General features: G+C 50.5%; 1 protein-coding gene and 1 pseudogene across 2 annotated transcripts; one reads left to right on the top strand and one right to left on the bottom strand.

Annotated features, from left to right (window-relative positions):
* Positions 1-3,525: 3,525 nt before the first annotated feature.
* On the top strand, positions 3,526-10,141 carry BATF2 (basic leucine zipper ATF-like transcription factor 2). Of its 2 annotated transcripts, none has more exons than XM_011221595.3 (3): positions 3,526-4,149; positions 5,440-5,541; positions 8,497-10,141. In XM_011221595.3, exons 1-3 carry the CDS (start codon positions 4,111-4,113, stop codon positions 9,178-9,180), a joined length of 825 nt encoding a protein of 274 aa, XP_011219897.1. In that variant the 5' UTR covers positions 3,526-4,110; the 3' UTR covers positions 9,181-10,141. The 2 variants fall into 2 exon arrangements, with proteins under 2 accessions (XP_011219897.1, XP_002916704.1); XM_002916658.4 differs by having other exon boundaries at positions 3,545-4,149; positions 8,494-10,141.
* A 7,170-nt stretch (positions 10,142-17,311) lies between these two features.
* Positions 17,312-18,366, bottom strand: LOC100483671 (annotated as a pseudogene).
* Between the last annotated feature and the right edge of the window lie 2,294 nt (positions 18,367-20,660).

Here is a 20,660-nt window from a genome sequence, read left to right as displayed (position 1 = left end):
TCCCAAGACTCTGATTCCGGGATCATGACCTGAACCAAAGGCAGACACTTACATATTCGAGCCACCTAGGTGCCCTTCCACCATTTTTTTTCTTAAAATACATAATAATAATGAAATAAAATACAAGCCTTTGGTTATGTGAACAAAAATTTATCAGATAATTATTGAGTGCCTTTGTTAAAAGTTTAACGGATGTTTCTGTGACTGTCTGTGTGCCAGGCACTGTTCTAAGCCCTTGACATCCATTACTTCATCAGATCCTTGTATTATTGTGCCCATTTGACAGAAGAGGCATGAAGAGTTAAGTGACTTGCTCGAGATCAAGTTCCAGGTCCCAGGAGGGAGCCTGCTTATCCTTCAATGTCCTTGCTAAAGAGTTTCTTTTTTGGAAGGCCTTCTCTGGTCTCCCCAGGAGGCAGTGGCCTCTGCTGCCATGGCCCCCCCACGCTGATGTGCTCAGTGTGTGTCTCACACCCTGGATGGGAGTGAACTCTTAGCAGCTGAGGCTTTGCTCCCACGCAGGCCCACCCTCAGTGGCAAGTGGGAAGTTGATAGCCAGCCTCAGCCCCATCCCAGCCACTTGGCCTCTTTCTCTGCTATCCTGAGAAGACCAGGCCTCAAATGAGGGGTGTGCAGAGCCGGGAGGAGGGGGCAGACAGAGGGTCCTCATTCCTGAACAACTGGAGACCCCCAGCATCTCTCCAATCCCATAAGGTGTGGAAGGAACTGGGACAGGGCATCTCCCAAACCAGCTGTGTGACTGTAGCCTCCCTGTGCCTCAATTTCCTCACTGGTAAAATGAGGAGGTGGGTTGAGGAGAGACCCCCAGGAACCCAAGGCAGGTCCTGTAGGAATGAGTAAGGCAGAAGTTTCTTTACTCATCCAGGAAGCTTTGGGGGCTTCTGGCAAGCTGTCTGCGGGACTCGCATTCATTTATTCAATTGATCACCCTTCTGTGGAGGCAGGGGATCGATACTTCAGAGAGTAAGACAGGAAGTGACCCTGTTGCCCAAGAGCTCACTCCCTAGGCCTGGTCTGGGGAGGCCTCCAGCCTTCCCACCGGGGGCTGCGGGCTTTGAGCTAGAGGGTCAGGCCCTTCGCACTGGCTGTGGATGAGAGCTCAGGGCGGAGGAGAGAGGTGCGTCCTCCCTCCTGCTCTGCCCCCGCTGGCCTCTCTGGGCATTAGTCTCCTCACCTTCTAAGAGAGAGGTTGCCCTGGATGACCCTGAAGCCTGCCCTGCCAGCCTGGAAGGGCGTCCACCTCCCGGGGGAAGCCACGCATTGCCATTCATGGTTAAACATTACCCATTCTGGGTCCCTCACCCCTGCCACGCCTCAGGGAGAGCCAGCCATAAACGCGGCCTCCTTCAGACTTCCTCCAGGGTTGTGGCCTCCTGAGAGGGGCCACAGGCACCCTTGCCGTCTCCCTTCCACCCAAAGCTGGGGTCTGCAGAGGGGAAGACTGGGGGTCCAAGTCTGGGGCTGGGGGCTGAGGTGGGAAACAGTTGGCCCCTAGCCACTGCCCCCCTGCCCCACAGACTTTGTCTTTTCTTAGTTACATCGTGTGTGTGGCTTCCCCGGATCCTTCCCTGTGGACCTCATGGACTGGCTTAATGAGCCCCCTAGGTGCCCGCCTCAGGCAAGATGACCTGGCCTTCTTGGTTTCTGAGGGATAAAAATCATCCAGAGACATCGAGGCAGCCTCCCTGCATGGGGTGCCCCACTTCTGCTTCTGTTCCCAGGCCCCTTTCAAGCAGGGAGGGCCAGGCCCCACTGTCATGCCCATCCCACCCACCTGGGCATTTAAAATTATGGGCCTTCATTAATCCTGCGTTCCCACAAATCTCACCCATGGCAGTGGATTCTAGTGGGATAGCACTTTACAGCTTGCTTCTCAGCTCATTCTTTTCCATCTTCAAAACAACTTTGTAAAATAAGGACGATTTCGTCTCGTCTACAGCGTACATATGACAATACTGAGGCTCCAGGTCATGGACCTTTGCGTGCCAAGTATCAGAGTCAAGTCTGACTCTAAAGTCCAGACTGGTTTCGTGCCCAATTCTAGGCAGAGCAGGAGGTGGTTCCTCTCCCAGCCCCACTCAGGACAGACATCACTAATTGATCACTGCATGGCGGATGCTGCTACTCGTTTGCTGTGCTCTTTTCTAAGAAGCTTGGAGGCAGCATTGCAGGACACCATTACCTGTCAGAAGATCACATCTACGCTCTTTGCCTTGCCTGTGATCCCACACCACCAGCCTTGAGCCCTCGGGACTCAGGCACAGTCCCCAGGTGCTCTAGTCACCAGACCATGGGACCCTGGGCACCCATATCAGTTGCTATGCTGTGCTCAGACCGAGTTACCGGCTGCTCTGTCCCCCAAACAGATGTCCCTTCCGTGCATGGTCTCCCTTAGAAATACACCAACCATGCACGTTTGCCTGAGGCTTCAGGGCTTCCTAGGTCTTTAATAGAGGTTTTTATTAGGAAACATTTCAGAAATGCCTGGGTGGCTCAGTCGGTTAAGCATCTGCCTTCAACTCAGGTCATGATCCCAGGGTCCTGGGATCAAGTCCTGCATCGGGCTCCCTGCTCAGTGGGGAGGCTGCTACTTTCCCTGTCTCCAGCTCTCTCTCTCTCACACAAAAACAAACAAACAAACTAAAAAAACAAATAAATAAAAGGAAACATTTCAGGTATACCCCAACATGTAGATAATAACATTATCAGAATTTAAGTCACAGAACACCACAGACACAACTGAAAACCCTGTCTGTCGGCGCGCCCACACCACCACGTTCTGCATTTTGTGTTTCTCATTCACATGCACGTTTTTACACTTTTATTACATATTTGAGAACCCATTTGATTAAACCTTACAGAAATGGTGTTGTGCAGACCTCAGTACAGCTAATGATTTCAAACAACTGGACGTGACAGGCTCAAGCTCGATGCTCCATGCAGCTCTGAATCGCCCAGAAGAACAGAGTTGCAAGTACTTGCTGAACTCTTCCTCTGTACCAGGCATGGTTGCCGGTGCCTTGCCCACCTCAACTCATTTCACGTGCCCGACGGAATTATTTTCATCCCCACTTTATAGATTGGAAAACAAAGGCAAAGAACGGTGAAATTATTTTTCTTAAGATTTTATTTATTTATTTATTTGAGAGAGAGAGTGCGCAGGAGAGCACAAGCAGGGGGAGCAGCAGGGAGAGGGAGAGGGAGATGCAGGCTCCCCGCTGAGCAGGGACCCTGATGCGGGGCTCGATCCCAGGACCCTGAGATCACGACCTGAGCCGAAGGCAGATGCTTCACTGACTGAGCCACCCAGGCGCCCCACAAAGGTGAAATTACGTCCCCAAGTGACATAGCTTGGAAGCTGTTCTCCTAACCGCTAGACACCACTCCCTCTACTGCTGCGTGGTCTGTTGAATGAAAACACAGTAATTTATCCATCTGTTCTCCTATTTAAAGGCTATCGCTTATTTCTGCACACTTGCCTCAACATTGGTCTCAGAGGGTTTGGGGGTGGTTGTATCATCTTGCTTGGTTCCTCTGTGAAGCTGTGAGTAGCTATTTGTACCATCCCCCTACACCCTTTGGAGATGAGGAAACTAAGACTCAGAGAGGGTGAGTCACGTTCTCAAAGCTGCGCAGCTCCAGCAGGCCGGAGGTGGGCTGCGAACCCGGACGCCTGCAATTCCCGAGCTCAGAGGCTCTCCCGTGACCCACATGAGCCCTCGGCTCCCCATTGGCTTTGCCTCTTGGCTCTGTGCCTGGCCCCTTGCCCTCCCTTTCCCAGGACACCCTCCCCATAACAGGCGTTTGGTCTCCCCTCCTCTGGCCATCCTCCGTCGTTCTCCCTCCAGAAAAGGGGCCCAACCGGAAGGCCAGTTTGCGTTAGGAAATTCCAGCCACGTGAGCCAACCCGAGCCAGGGATTCTGAGCAGCCGGTGGCTTTAGAAGAAACTGAAACTTGCTTTGCTGGGGGCGGAGTGGTCACTGGTGATTTAAAGAGCTGCCACTTCCTTGGGCCCCCAGAGGGCACTGGGAGGTCACCGTGGCAGAGGGACACCCGAACTGAGCCTCTGCCCGCCCCCTGCTTAAGCCATGCACCTCTGTGGGGGCAATGGGCTGCTGACCAGGACGGTGAGTACAGGGAACCAGGGACAGGGGATGAGAAGGGGAATATGGCCAAGCGTCCCCGGTTCCCAGGCAGGGAGGGATGTGGTCAGAGCTTCTAGTCCCTGCTCTGTACTTATGGGCGGTGTGCCCGTGGGATTCGCAGATCCTCTCTCTGGGCTTCGGTTTCCCCAGGTGATTGACATGAGGGCTTCCCTGCTCTCGTATTGCAGAGCCAGGCTCCCGTTTAGGACGTGGCTTCTGAATAGTGCTGTCTCCTAACCCGCCCTCCCCTCACTGCCCTTATGGGAGCATTCTCGTCCCTCCCCAAATTCTCTGGCTTGACTCCCCTTGGAGGCCCTGCTCCTCTCCCAGGACTCAAGGACCAGAAGCCCACCCCCTTCTGCTAAGCGCAGGTCTTTCCCCCAGGCTCCTGTCTCTTGGCCCTCCCAGCACCTGGAATGGGCCTCTTGTGACCACAACGCAAGCACCATGGAGTCCTCAGCCGGGAGGGCAGGGTCCTGTCTGAGCTCCCTAGAGTCAGAACGTACCCCCAGAGTGACCTAGGAGAAGGGGGATTTGGGCTGTGGGGTCTCTAACATTCTCTCTTGCCTGACCTTCCAAAACTTTGGGCATTTAGGTCCTAAGTTCCATGGACCCCCTAACGTGGGGTCCAGGGGAGGGGGAAGGGCCCTGCTGGGAAGCTTTGGGTCCACTCACACATTCCAGGTTGCCACCACACCAGAATGTCAACGACGTGAGGGCAGGGATTTTTGCCCGTTTGATTTGCTGTTCCATCCCCTGCCACCGGCTCAGTGCCTGGCACACAGTAGGTGCTTAATAAATACCTGTTGAGTCACTGAATATCAGCTTCAGGCCCGGGCTGGGGATGAGCTCATGGAGCCGAACTGGACCCTGGCCCTGCCCTTGCCGACGAAGCTCACGCCTGCTTCACAGCCCTCGTGCAGATGAGGCGGCGAGGCTTGAGAAGGGAGTGATTTGCCCAGACCCGGCGGCTGCTAAGGAGAGTGTAGGCGTGAAGTCAGTTCTGTCTGCCTTCGAACGGAAGCTTTGGGCTTCTCCGGGTGTCCTCCCCCATTGTGAGCTGTAAGCAGGACGTGTGGGCGAGGCAGCTGTTCCAACAAGGTGTACCACGCAAGGGATGCCGTGTGGGTGCCCAGGGAGGCAGAGGGGCCCTCTTGGAGACAGGAGACCCTCAGGGAATTGAATTGGGGAGGGTGTGGCTTTACAGATGGCCTGGGCAGAGGGGGCAAGCACCTGCCGGGACCCCTGAGCCCTCTGCCTCACACCCTGCAGGATCTCGAGGAGCATCAGAGGCTGAAGAAGAAACAGAAGAATCGTGCAGCCGCCCAGCGCAGCCGGCAGAAGCACACGGACAAGGCGGACGCCCTGCACCAGGTGGGGGATGCCTGACTCCACTTCCCTGGCCCGGCCACCTCCCCCCTAGCCCTAGCTCCATGCCTGTGAGCAGCTCCCCCTCCACTGCCGTATGTCTCCAGGTCTGAGCTTGAGAGAGGTGCCGAGTACAAACTGTGCCAGACATGCGCTGGGCTCCGGGGACACAAAGGTGTGTCTGCGGCCCAGCCCTGCCCTTGAGGCGCCCTGGATTTAGGGAGAGGAGACAAGCGCTCACCCTGTGAGAAACTGGTTCAGGGTTAAGATGGGCTGGCTTTAGAGTCCCAGCCATGGCACTCACAGCTGTAAGTCACTTCCTTTGCTGAGCTTCACTGTCCTCACCCAAAAAACAGGGACAATAATCCCTGCCACTGGCAGGACCCTTGTGGAGACTAAAGGAGGCCGAGGAGCCCAGTGGGTGGGGGAGGGCTCCGTTGTACTTGCCTCTTCCCTGTGGATGGTAACTTGACCTTGGATGGTAACTGACCTTTGGAGCTTTTCTTCTTCCTCTGTGAAGAGAGAAAGGACATCACCAGTTCCATCCCAGGGAAAGGATTCAGAGTGGGCTCAGGACCTGGCCCTTGGGAAAGTGCTTACACTTTAATCCTTACAGTGCTGAGTGAAATTCACAGGCTTCGCTGCCAAAGGCCCCATGCTGTCTCCTCCCCTAACACCCTGTTCTCCCTGTACCTTCATTGGTCATGCACATCCAGCCCTGGGGCTCTGCAGGGACTGTTCCTTCTAGCCTCAGACCACCGTCCGCCTAGATTCACACTTCTGTCTAGTTGTTTGGTTTAAGTGTCACCTCCCCAGAAGGGCCTTTCTAAACCACATGGTCTAAAGAGCTAGACCTGTTACTCTGCGCTATTTTTCTTGTTAGCCCTGAACTTACGTATTTAGAGACCTGTTGCTTGTCCCCCTCACCAGACCGGAAGCACCATGAGCTATTTTGTTCCCTGCTGTTTCTCTATCACCTGGAACAGTGCCCACCAAATAGAAGGAACTCAGTCGTGCCCCGTGGAGCGGGTGCTAGAGTCAGAATGAAGTGCTCTAGGAGCACACAGGTGGGGCAACACACGGGTGGTGGCATCAGGGTGATAATGGGGATGGAGCCTGGACGGGTCTTGAAGGATGCATAGGAGTTTTCCAAATGGATGAAGGTAGGAAAAGACATCGCCGGCAAATGGAATTGCACTGGTGTGGGCATGTGTGAGTGAGGACCAGGATGGTGCCCACCTGGCAGGGTAGAGACTTCATGCATTCATGTGTTCATTCCTTCCAGAAAGGCCTACTGAGTGCCCCCGTGTGACAGGTACAGTTCTCAGCGTCGGCGATATGCTGTGAACACAGCAGACAAAAGCCTACCCCACACTCTCCAGGGCCCATATTTTCATGGGGGAGCCAGACAGACAAATAAACTATCCATGAGGGATTTGGGATGTCAGCTGGTGATAAGTGCTGTGAGGCCAAATCCAGCAGGGAAGAGGCAAGGGAGCGGGGAGGGTGGGGTGACGGAAACCTAACGGGAGGGAGCCTTCCTTGAGGAGGAAACATGAGCAGCCTAGAGGTGGCAAGTGAACGAAGGAGTGAACCAGTGAGTGACTCCATTTCTAGAGGTGAATTGAAGCCTTTGGAGAATTTAGGTGAAAGGTGACCTAATGCCATGTTTTAAAAATATCATTCCACATGCAGAGAGCAGCCTGGAAGTAGGACTGCTAGTGGTTTTGAGGCCTGTTAGAATTCCAAGGTCATGCCCTCAGCAACATTTTTATGTAAAACACCCTTGTGGGTTCTCCTTTTAAAAACTGTCCACAAATGGGGCGCCTGGGCGGCTCAGTGGGTGAAGCGTCCGGTTCTTGGTTTCAGCTCAGGTCAGGATCCCATGGGTCATGAGATCAAGCCCCACGTGGAGCCCGTGTCGGGGAGGCAGGTGCTAGGGCCCTGTGCTCGGCAACGAGTCAGCTTGAGCTTCTGTCTCTGCACCTCCCCCACTCACCAGACTCTCTTGCTTTCAAATAAATGAAAAAAAGAAAATAAGTAAAAGATAAATAAAAATTGTCCACAAAAGGGGTGAGGTAGGCGAGCGAACCAGAGGAAGTCACTCAGCCTTAGGAGCCGTGGAAAGAAAGTTCTTTCATTGCTGTCACTGTAAATGGTCGTTTAGAATGGCACACTGTCAGTGGGTTCTCAGAACCCAGAGTCCAGCAGGACAGAACCTACCAGATGCTGATTCAGGGGTGCCGAATAGAACATTCTGGTGCTGCCATCCTGTGAAACACCACCCAGGGCTCCTCCCACAGTGCCTCGGTGAGTCAGTTCTGGGCACTGGGGAGGCCTGACAGGGCACGAAGCAGCTAGACGTGTGCAAGGCAGAGAAGGCAAGCTGTCCTGAGAAGGCCACGTCAGGATTAGCCCAAGGGAGGAGGTGCTGGAGGAGTGTGCAGGCACAGGAGACAGGAAATGTGGTGAGGAAGCAGAGTCCATTGGAGGGCCAGGAAGCTAAGGGGGCAGAAGTCAGAGAGAGAGCCGGAGGTGTGAGCTGGGGCTACTGTGCACACGGAGGTGTGGTAGCCTTTGAAGGACTTGAATGTACAGTTGATCCCGTAATTGCCAAACAGTTCCTCTGGGCCAAGAGAACGGAGGGGTTTCAGGGGTGCCTCAGTCAGGAGGCTGGTGGAGTTCTCAGGCGAGTGGAGGTGGCCAGCTGGTGGAGACCAGCTGGCTCAGGGGACTGGTCTGAGAATGGAGAGCGGGCCAATATGAACTCCAGTAGGAAGAGAATAGGCAAGAGGGGCTGGGTGGCTGTGGAGAGCCGGCCAGAGAGGAGCCAAGGGGCCCTTGCTTAGACATTTGGGTGGCGGTATGCCTTTGCCCCTAAGTTAAGGACCCTGGGGGCGGGGTACAGGACTCATGCTTTCTGACATCCCTCCCCCACCCATCTGCTTCTGCCCCCAGCAGCACGAGGCCCTGGAGAAACACAACCACGTGCTGCGGAAGGAGATCCAGGCCCTGCAGGCCGAGCTGGCGTGGTGGAGCCGGACTCTGCACGCGCATGAGCACCTGTGCCGCGTGGACTCTGCCACCTGGTTGGCTCCGGTGACCTCTGGCTGCTGGGTCCAGACCGAGCGGCACCCAGACCCCATGCTCCATGGACAACATGGCTGCCAGGAGCAGCTGGGCCTGTTCCAGACCCCAGTCTCTTCTCCCTTGGCTCACCGACTCTCTCCAGATCCGCAGCCTCATAGTTCGCCTGGCCTCCCCCTGTCCCCTCTGCCCTCTCTGTCCGTTGGCTCTACAGAGGTCACTGTACCCCCTCCCCAGCTGTCCCCCAGCCCTGTCCAGTCAGCCTCACCCACTGGCTCCAGCCTGCTGAGGCCTTCCTCCAAGCTCGATACCCTCCTGCCCGGCCCCCCAGCCCAACCTGCCCCTCTACAGCCCTTTGTGATGGAGCACCCCCCCAGAGGGAAGCTGGGGTCCTCACCTGACGGCCTCGCAGCGGCTCCGGGGCTGGCCTGCCTGCATGGTCAGGAACACAAGCCTGAGATGTTACCAGCAGCAGATCAGCAAGGGCTGGGCGTGGATCCCAGCCCCCATCCACTCCTGGCCTTCCCCCTGCTCTCCTCTGCTCAGGTCCACTTCTAATCCATCCCCAGGAGCCGAGCTAGCCTGTTCCTCGGGCTGAAGGAGTAGCCTCAGCACACAGGCACCTCCTCCCTTACCATTGGAGGTTGCCTGTCTTGGCTGACCAGCTGGCCCAGCATTTCACCAGGAAAAGAACGTCATCACTGCTGCCCAGTACCTGCCAGACCCTGTCATCGCCATTATCTTATTTCAACTTCATGGTGATTCCGCAAAATCCAGATTATCATTCCACTTTTTTAGATAAGGAGACAGAGGCCAGAGAAGCCATGCAACGTGCCCAAGGTCACACAGTCTTTTTTGGGACCCGAAACACCACCATCTGCTCCTCTTTCTCCTAGTGGGATCCTGGCCCAGGCACTCTAGGAGCTGAAGTCCTAGAAACTGGGGGCTGGTGTGAAGAGGTTTACTGCTGGGAGAAGGGAGGAGCTCTTTCTGCTGGTTTGTGATTCCCAGAGCCACAGAGCCCTGCGGTTCCTGAAACCTCGCCCTAGCTGGGCCTAGTCCAGAGTCCAAGCCTGGATGGGGAGAGGCCAAGCAGGAGCCCGGAAGTGGACTCTTTCTTCCCTAGCAGTGTTTTCAGTGCCAAGGAACTGAATCTGTGGGTTGCAGGTGAGGAGAAGCCTGGAGCAGTGCCCCCAGGGATTTCTGCTGGAGGGGCACCCATAGCCACACCAAGACCTCTGGGAGATTCTCCAGGGTCAGCTCTCCAGGCTATTCCCAAATAGCTCCTTGCCTCTCCCAGGCAGGAGCTCAAGTGCAGTATCTGCTGGGGTGGGGGTGTGGGTTCTCGCTCAGACTCAGGACAAGCTCTGTAAGGGGCCTGAGATGAAAAACCCCAATCCTTCACCCAGATTTTCACACACATGTAAACAGACACTATGCTAGTATTTGACACACTCCAGGATGCCGAGCACAAGTCTTGGCACACATGTTATGGTAAATAAATTAAAGTGTTTTCCAATTTTCTTTGCTTTAGCCAGTTCTTTAAACCTCTGGTTGTACTCTGCGCGGCTGAAACTAAGGGCCTTTGAAAGAAGAGGGAATAATCTAGAGTTTAGAGTTGGGCAATCCCTCATGGACCTCCCAGTCTGCCTCCTCATATCGCAGATGAGGAAGCTGAGACCCAGAGATGGGATGAACTTGCCCAGGACCACACAGCTAGACCGGGAGCGATGCTTGCAGGATTGCGGATGGTGCCAGAGCCGGGGTCACCGCGGGTTCATGGAGAGCAGACTAGTGGGAGGAAAGCCAAGGTGCTTTTCACTGGAGGTCAGCTGGAGCTGGAGTCTGGGACAAGAGTTGATATAATGCGCCATGGACCAGGACTCAATGAGGAGCAGGGTGTGTGTGTGTGTGTGTGTGTGTGTGTGTGTGTGTGTGTGTGAAGATGCCGTGGTCTGGCTTGTGTCCATACACCTGATATTTGTCAGATACTGTGTTATGTTTTACTCGGGTTAACTCCAGGTTATGCCTCTACTATGCCTCTAATAACTCTGTGAGGTAGGTTTGGATATTATTCCCACTGTTCAGAAGGGGAAACTGAGGGGCGCCTGGGTGGCACAGCGGTTAAGCGTCTGCCTTCGGCTCAGGGCGTGATCCCGGCGTTGGGATCAAGCCCCACATCAGGCTTCTCCGCTATGAGCCTGGCTTCTTCCTCTCCCACTCCCCCTGCTTGTGTTCCCTCTCTCGCTGGCTGTCTGTATCTCTGTCATATAAATAAATAAAATCTTTAAAAAAAAAGGGGAAACTGAGGCCCAGGAGTGTTAAGTAACAAGCCCAAGGACTCATAGCCCAGAAGTGACACAGACTTGATGTGCCATCAGGAGCACTTAAACACAGACGATCCTGCCTTCTACCTATCCCATACTCCTCCCGTAAGCCCGGCTTGAAGGGGCCAGCATGTACTCATAGATGTGACCCAAGGAGTTAAAACCCTACCTTAAGCTCAAAACTTGAGAGGGGAATGACTAAATTAATGCTAGTACACTCCTATAATGGGCTGCGGAAGGAGTGTGAGAAATAAAAAATGCTTTGAAGAATAGTGAATGAGATGGGGAAATGCTCACAACACACAAGGCAGAAAAAAAAATAGAATGTGTAACTCACTATAGTTTGATATTATGTTTATTTAAAAATAGAAAAAGAAAAGGAGTAGGAGGAGATGTTGTAGGATTCTTGAGAAGGGATATGAGCTAATATCTGTGAATCCTCAAATTTGTAAACACAGCTACTGTTATAGCATGAGGCTTCCACATGGTTGAAAATATCCTAGGAATTTATATCTGGGTGTATCTATCACTGCACAACAAGTTACCCCAAAATGTAGTGGCTTACCTGGGAAATGTTTTATCATCTCACAGTTTTTGTGGGGCAAGAACTGAGCACAGCTTAGCTGGGGGCACCTGGCTCAGGGTCTTCCACAGCCTCCAATCAGAGTGCTGGCCAGAGCGCTGCACCACAGGGAAGGTCAACTGGGGTGGGGAGATCAGCTTCCAACCTCACTCACAGGCTGTCTGCGGACCTCAGAAGGTCCACTTCCAAGCTTACTCACAAGGCTGTTGCAGGCTTCAGTTCCTTGAGGGCCGCTGGACCAAGAACCTCAGGTAGGCTGTTGGCTGGACAGATTAGTTCCTTGCCACACGGGCCTCCCCACAGGGCAGCTCGACATGGGAGCTGGCTTCCCTCAGAGCAAGAAAGCTAGAGAGTGAGAAAATGTGAGCCATACAGAAGCCACAGAAATTTCAGAAATAACATCCTGACATTTTACTGTATTATATCTCCAGCCCATGCTTGAGGGGATGGGATTACACAAGGGCATACAAACCAGGAGGGAGATCATTGGGGATCATCCAGTGTAGAGGCTGCCTACCATCCTTGGTCGGAACCAGCACTTTCTTGGATCCCTACTTTTTCCTTTTGTCACTAGCATAGCAGGTAGCTAGCTCTCTCTCATTTTTCGGAAGGAAACTATTTTGGCCTCTTAGTAGCAGTGGCAATGCCCCCAGCAATGATCTGGTGGGTTTGGGGTTGTGGCAAGGTCCCCGGCTGGACTCATAGTCCCAAGTTAGCCTTCCAGCAAGCACAACGAAGAGGACACTCCATCCTCAGAATGACCTTTGAAGTGATGCATGGACAGTCAGTGCTGAGATAGCAAGTATGTGCAGGCCAAGAGTCTTCTATGCTTTGAAAAATAATGACTCACTGGAAGACTGAAATTTAAACGCAATTTAAACTCTTTTAGTTTCTGAGATTCACCTCTGTACTCAGTTGAATGATGACTCCATGAAAGATATGTCCACCCAGAACCTATGAATGCGACCTTATTTGGAAAAAGGATCTTTGCAAATGTATTTAAGTCAAGGATCTTGAGATCATTGCAGATTACCCAGGTGGACCCGAAACTTAATGACCAATAAAAGGAAGTCACCAATAATAGGAAGAGAAGGTGCAGAGGAGAAGGCCATGTGGAGACAGAGGTAGAAATTGGAGTTAGGAAGCCCCAAGCCAAACACCTGGAACCACCAGAAGCTGGAAGAGGCAAAGAAGGCTTCTCCCTTTGGCCTCCCAAAGGAGCATGGAAGTAGGGAAAGCAGGGAGGAGGCTGTTATAGTTGTCCAGGTGAGTGATGATGGTACTTATGACCAGGGTGTTAGTGGGGAGGTGGTAGGAAGAGATCACATTCAGGGCATGCTTTGTAGATATAGCTGATGGGACATGCTCATGGATTGGATGTGGGGAAAGGGAGGAAGGAAGGGTGATGCTGCAGTTGAGGGCCTGAGTAGTTTGTGGCTGGTAGTTCCAAAGAACAAGAAAGATTGGAAGAGGAGCAGTTTAGAGTGTGTGGGGACAAGATCAGGAGCCCTGCCTTGGCAATGTTAATTTGAGATGACTATTTGTCATCCAACTAAATAGAAAAGAGTTTAGAGATCAGGGTAATGGTCAAGGCTGGGTATATAAATTTGGAAGCTGGCAATGTAAAAATGGATGAGTGGACAATGTGGACTGGACAAGGTGACCTCTGAGGTCCCTTGTAGCTGTGACTCTATAAGGACTTCCTCTCCTTCTGCCCCCAGACTCTCTCAGCCTGGCACTCCTTCCCTCATCATCCCAGCATGCCCAGAATCTGCCCCCTATCTTTTCTCTTTAGATGCTTTTTCTTCTAGGAAACCTCCTGTGATCTTCCAGAATAAAAATTACCCTCTATTCCTCAGACTCCTTATCACAGCCATCTATCATTTTCTTTCTTGCGTGACTGTGCCTTCCTGGTTTTTGTTTTGTTTTGTTTTTAATTTCCCTCAATGGCAGCAACCAGTCTGGCACATCATGAGTCCTTTTTTCTTTTTTAAAGATTTTAAGTAATCTCTACACCTCATGTGGGGCTCGAACCCACAGCCCCAAGATCAAGGGTTGCATGCTCTAGAGCCAGGCACCCCAACATCATGAATACTTTTAAATGGCCCATGCATTGGGAAGCAGGAAAGCGTGATGGTTAGAGAACTTGAGCTCCAGTGCCAGACAGGATAAGATTCACATCCCAGCTCCACTACTTCCTGGCTCAACTTCTTCAAGCTTCGATTTCTCATCTGAAAAATGGTAATTGAAAAATGTACCACATCGTGCCCAGTGTATATGTGTGTATGTGTATACATATCCATATATACATGTATATGTAATAGCTTATATATTATGGAAAGGCATATGTTCACCTAAAGATATGAGCAAGAATGTTTCTATCAGCGATATTCATAGTGGTAGAAAACTGAAAACAACTCAAATGCCCCATCAGCAGTAGAATGAATAAATTGTGGAATGTTTTACACAAGGCTCCATGGCAACAAGGGTGAATAAACTACAGCTATCTAGAACAATATGAATAAACTTCACAAACATGATGTTGGGCTATAGAAGCCAGACACAAAAGAGAAGACAATTTGTTTGATCCATTTATATAAAGTTCAAAAGTAGGAAAAAAGTAATCTATGCTGTTAAAAGTCAAGGCAGTGGTTACAGTTGGAGGGTAGTGCCTGGAAGGGGAGATGAAAGGCCTTCTTGGGTGCTGATAATGTTCTATTTCTTGATCTTCATTTTGGTTCACTGTGTGAAACGTCACTAAGCTGCATGTTTATGATCTGTGCTCTTCTTCGTTACGTCTGGGAGACTTCAATAAAAAGAGGCTAAATGTAGGTAGTATATCACAGTCTCTGGCACGTAGTAAGTGCTCAATAAATGTTAGTTACCACGAAGGAATGAATGAAAGAACCCACACCTTGCCTTCCAGTGAAAGCCACTAACAATCAGAACCATGGACAGATCAGAGTCTGCTCTCAAGGAAAGCTGAAGGGAAAGAAACCGATCTGTCAGCTACAAAGGATTGGAAGCAGGAGAGAGTCTGAGACCTTTCCTCTTGGATTAGTGGTTCAGTGCCTTCTGGGGGGCATCCTACAATGCAGAAAGAGGACTGTTCCTAGGGAACTGTGGGTATCTGTGTGTGTGCTCATGCAGAATTTCATTCCATTTTCAAAGGTCTGCAGCCTCTTGTTTTTCTAAGCCAGTGAATACTGAAATCTCCCTGGAGAGGGCATTCCTGAATCTAGCATAACCAATGGCTTCCTCAGGCTCTGCAGGCTTTGCTCACTCTCTTGGGCTTGTGTTTACCTGGTTAGGGGAGACTGGGAAGAGACCTCGGGCAGGGCAAAGATAACCTATGACAGAAGATCTTCTCTCAGTCATGTCCAGGCTCTAGGGAGAAAGGCATATTTTGTTATCAATTTAATGCTTTATTTGATAGTGAGTCTCCTGTCACTGGGAATATCCACACAGATGCCGCACAACTACCTGTCAGGATATTGCAAGGAAGACTCCTGCCAAGGGCATCCCAAGCCTAAAATTCTCTTATTTAATTCAACACAACATTTCCTTGAAGGCATGAACTGCTTCTCTATGCATTGCCTCCCCCCCCATCAGTACTTTTCTTTTTTCCTAAGAATTAAAATAGTTCATGCTCAGTGGGAACTTTGAAAAGTGTGTGTGTGTGTGGGGGGGGATTATCCATACCATTGAATATTACTCAACAATAAAAAGGAATGAACTACAGATACACGTAACAACTTTGATGGGTCTCAAGGCCATTACGCTGAGTGAAAAAAGCCAATCTCAAAAGGCCACATACTGCATGATTCCACTTACGGAACATTCTCAAAATGATGAAATTATAGAGATGGAGCACAGATTAGTGGTTGCAAAGGGTTAGGTATGGTCAGGGAGGAGATGGGTGTGGCTATAAAGGGTGGCATCTTTGAGGTGATGGAACAATTCTGTACCTTGCATGTGGTGATTACATGAATTTACACACCTGATAAAATGATTCTGAACTGGGGCGCCTGGGTGGCTCAGTCGTTAGGTGTCTGCCTTCGGCTCAGGTCATGATTCCAGGGTCCTGGGATCAAGCCCCACATCGGGCTCCCCACTCAGTGGGAAGCCTGCTTCTCCCTCTCCCACTCCCCCTGCTTGTGTTCCCTCTCTTGCTGCCTCTCTGTCAAATAAATAAATAAAATATTAAAAAAAAAAAGATTCTGAACTATACACACACTTTATGGCAATGACATTTTTCTGGTTTTAATATTGTACTAGGTCATGGAAGATGTAATCATTGAGGACAACTGATGAAGTGTACAGGACTTTTTTGTATTGCTTTTGCAATTTCCTGTGAATTTATAATTATTTATAAAAATAAATAAAATAAAATTAATTAATAAAAAAGTTTTTAGAGCATAGCAAAGCCCACTGTTAACGTTTTAGCATATTTCCTACAGAGTATTTTCTTCACACAGTTAGGATCATATTGTATGTAAATTTTGTATCCTGAAATTTTTTCTTAATAGAATAGCATAGACATTAAAAAAAAAAAAAGAAAAGAACAGGGGCACCTGGGTAGCGCAGTCGTTAAGCGTCTGCCTTCGGCTCAGGGTGTGATCCTGGCGTTCCAGGATTGAGTCCCACATCGGGCTCCTCCGCTGGGAGCCTGCTTATTCCTCTCCCACTCCCCCTGCTTGTGTTCCCTCTCTCGCTGGCTGTCTCTCTGTCACATAAATAAATAAAATCTTAAAAAAAAAGAACAGCATAGGCATTTCCTATGTCATTAACTACAACACAATCACTATAATAGTTAACGCTCATCACTTGGAAAAATGGGTAAATAAACGGTAGTACATTCATACAATAGAATATTATTCAGTGATCAAAAGGAAAAACTGCACCAATATGGATAAATCTCAAAAACATCACGCAGAGTGGAAGAAACTTTACACAAAATAGTATATACGATATGTTTTTATTTATATACATTTCTAAAAGAAGCAAACAATCTCTGATGGATAAAAATTAGCACAGTGGTAACCTCCCAGGGGTGGGGGTGGAAGCGAGGGCCGGAATTGACTGGGAAGGGGAATGAGGGAACTTTCTGGTATGTTGGTAATGTTCCATATCTTGATAGGGATTTGGGTTACACAGGTGTATGCATTTGTTAAAATGTAGCAAATGTACACTTACAAATTAGGCATTTCATTTCATGCAAATTTTATCTCAAAAGAAAAAAACTCATAAATCAATAGGATTCCTATTTAATGAAATGCATGCTGTAGTATCTAAGGGAAGTATACTCATGTCTGCAAGTTCTTTGAAATTCTCAATAAATAATGGATTGATGGATGGCAAGAAGGATGGGTAGATGAATGGGTATGTGATGAAGCAAGAGTTAAATCAGAATGAGCGTCTAGGGAGGTCGGTGTACAACTTTTCTATATGTTTGAAAATTTTCATAATATATATATTTTTTAATTTAGACAAAAACCACTTGGAATCCTTGATACAAATGCCGAGTGCCCCCCAGCCCCTGGCAGTGTGACTCCCTGGGCTCAGCCTGGGACCCAGAGTCTAGAACAGGTTCTTTAGAGGATTCTTGGTACATTGGAGCCTCTAAAAGAACCAGTTAGGTGCAAACACAAAGCCTTTCCAAGGATCAGTCTTCTAAAGGGGCCTCTCCAGAGTCTCTCTCACCTTCTTATTGGGGTTCTCTGCTTCTGTCCTATGGCCGACACCATCAGCAGAAATCAACTCTCTTTATTAAATTCACAAAGGCCTCCAAGGTCTAAACTGAGTCCAGAAGGATTCTCTTTTTTGGGGGCGGGGGTGGGAGGAATGAAACATTTTAATCTGCTGGTAGCACATAATACTGAACAGGGAGTGCTCTCAGTTTCCCTCCAGATTATAAGGAAGTTCTCAAAAATATCTGGATTTGCTAGAGCCTGGCCCCCTGCCCATGAGTGGGACAGAGAATGGAGTGGGCAAAGCGTTGAGGTCTGCTCTCTTGTCACTCACAGATTCAGTTCTGAGCACAGCTTTTCTAATCCACCAGCTCCCCAGGCCCAAATCACAAGCCAATCTCCTCTGTACTCTATATGGAATCACTGCCATGGGTAATGTTCCTGACAACTTGGATGCAAAAGTTCCCATGGATGGTCCCAGGCTTGGAGTATGAGGGTTGATCTCCCAGAGCATCACTTGGCCTGTGTTCACCACATTCAGCCCCTTCCAGGCCATGGCAACAACAGGCCCTGACTGCAAGTACTTCACCAGGCTGGCAAAGAAAGGATGGTCCTTCGGGTCAATGTAGTGTTCCTTGAGAAGGTCTTCTGAAGCCTGAATTAATTTCATAGCAATGAGGAGGAATCCCTTTTGCTCAAAACGCTTGATGCTCTCTCCCAAGAGGCTGCACTGGACTCCATCAGGCTTGATGGCAATGAAGGTATATTCACTGTTGGCCGTGGACCTGGGGATAGACAGCCCACCAGCTGCTCGGGTTGGAACTCTATCTGGGGCTGCCCGCACTGGAGGAGCCCAGAAGGATTCTGAGGCCTCTTTGAGCAGACCTAGCCCAACCCATTGCATCCCTGAGCTCTACAAGGCTCCCGCTTGGGTACTCACAGGGTTTCACAGTCTTGCAGAGAACCCAGACACCCAACACACAAAGAAGGAGAAGAAAATGGACAATCAAATGATAGTTTTCCTGAGGAAACCCCCCTGCTTCTACCCCCAGGGCTGCCTCTCTATGCCAGCCTGTTTTCCCTGCGGCCCCACCACACTGGTCTCTGGCCTTCAGCCTCCCCCAGCTGAAGGCTGAGGACCATCACCTGGCTCTGGTAATTGACCCGGGAAGCCCAAAAGGAGGTGGCAGGGGCTCAGGGGAGGGGGAGCTCCAGGTGCTGCAGGAAGTGGAGCTGTTAATTAAGCGGCTCCTTCCCACTGTGGGAGAGGGAGATGGGGAGCTGGAGAGGCCCAGGACTCAGCGTCTCTTAAAGGGGACAAGACCCCTTTCTGAACCTATCAGGAAGAGCCCTTCTATATCCCAGGCTTTCTTCACAGGTCACACCCGGGATTTGTCCTGTCCTCTGGGGCTCGCTGCTGGAACTACTCACTGGGAGAGAAGCCTGTTAAGGAACCCATGTGACCAGGGTTCCTCTGAGAAGCCTTAGGGAGTCCCTGGGAGAAAAGGACCAGGAGAGGGCACTCTAATGCCCAGCTCCAGCTCCAGCTCCAAGGGGTGGGACAGAGGCAAGACTAAGGAAATCCTGAGAAGGGATCCTTAGAAGGGTCAGGTAGTCAGATGGTCGTGATAAGCAGCAGCAAAGAGGGCCCCTTGATAATGCCTGGCCGGCGGCTTGGCTGTGAGACGCACCTGAATCGTAACCACAGCCACGTCAGAGTTTCTCTGAGCATGGCCCTCACCAGCAGCATCATGCTCACCTGGGAACTTACTGTGCACATTCACCATGCACAGCTTCAGGCCCCCTCTCCTTCTCCCAGACCTATGAATCAGAAACTTGGAGGCTAAGCCCAGTAATCCACAAGCCCTCTAGGTGATTCTGACACATGCTCAAATTTGAGAACTGGTATAATCAGATTCTGGAGTTGGGCTGCCCAGAAAACTTCCTCCATTCGCAAATTCATTCATATTCCACAAACATTTATTAGCACCTTCTATGTGTTGACCCCGCATCAAGTGTCACAAGGAGCCCAAAGTGGGACAAATTATAGGCAGACTGATTAGAAAGTACAAAACAGGGCAAAGAGCCCCAGGAAGGAGCCACTCTTTCTGGTTAGGGGGATTGGACAGGACTTCCCAGAAGAGGTGGACTTTGAGATGGGCCTTAAAGGACGAGTTAGAATCAACAGAGCAGAAAAGGAAGGCACTTACAAAACCAAAATCTAACTTTTATTTTAATTAATTACTTTTTTTAAGAGAGAGAGAGAGAGAGCACATAAGCAGGTGGGGTGGGGGCAGAGGGAGAGGGAGAGAGAGAATCTTAAGCAGGCTCGATGCGTGGAGTGCGATATGGAGCTTGGTCTCAAGACCCTGAGATCATGACCTGAGCTGAAATCAAGAGTTGGACGCTTAACCAACTGAGCCACCCAGGCGCACCACCAAAACCTAGCTTTTATTTATTTATTTATTTTAAAGATTTTACTTACTCATTTGAGAGAGAGAGAGAAAGCATGAGCGGAGGGGACGGGTGGGGGAAGAGGGGCAGAAGAAGAGGGAGAAGCAGGCTCCCCACTGAGAAGGACCCTGAGATCATGACCTGAGTGGAAGGTAGATGTTGAACCATCTGAGCCACCCAGGTGCCCCCAAAACCTAAAGCTTTTAAAGCCTTATAGCTTTGGGGATAAATTCAAGTGCCTCAGCACAAGTTTCTCCATGATCCAGCCCCTGTCTCCTGCATTGACTCCATCTCCTGCCACATCACACCTCCATCCACAGATCTGAGGAAAACCGAGCTGCTCACAGAAGTGCACACACAGCATGGTACTTCTTATTGCCAGGCCTTTGCTCAGGCTGTCCCTTCTGCCTGGAATGCCCTCTTTGTGTCTCTTAGCCCAAAAGCCACCCATCCTTTAGGACTCCTTTTAGGTGTTTCCTCTTCCAGGAAGCCCTCCTGACTCCTGGATGGTTAAGAATCATCCTCTAGGGGGATGCCTGGGTGGCTCAGTAGGTTAAGCGTCTGCCTTCGGCTCAGGTCATGATCCCAGGGTTCTGGAATTGAGTCCTGCATCGGGCTCCCTGCTTGGCGGGGAGCCTGCTTCTCCCTCTGCCCGCTGCTCCCCCTGCTTGTGCGCTCGTGCACGCTCTCTCACACAAATAAATGAATCAAATCTTTAAAAAAAATAAAAAGCTGCTTTATCTTAATCCCCTGTTAGAATGAGAACCTACTGTGAGCGGGCATCTTCTTCAACTTTGTGACCCTAGACCCTGGCGCAGTGCCGGGCATGCAGTGCACTTTCAAAACACAGTTATTTAGCAAAGGAAAGAAGAAAGGGAGAGTGTTAAGTAGGACGTCCAGGGGGAAAACCATGGCAGGAATGATGCAGAGCCTGACAAGGAGCACATCCCGAAGGCAAAGGCACAAAATGTTTTCCTCTCCCTG

This window comes from Ailuropoda melanoleuca, chromosome 16 (assembly GCF_002007445.2).
Source record: "Ailuropoda melanoleuca isolate Jingjing chromosome 16, ASM200744v2, whole genome shotgun sequence".
NCBI lineage: Eukaryota > Metazoa > Chordata > Mammalia > Carnivora > Ursidae > Ailuropoda > Ailuropoda melanoleuca.
This window is presented reverse-complemented; position numbering and strand designations above follow the sequence as displayed.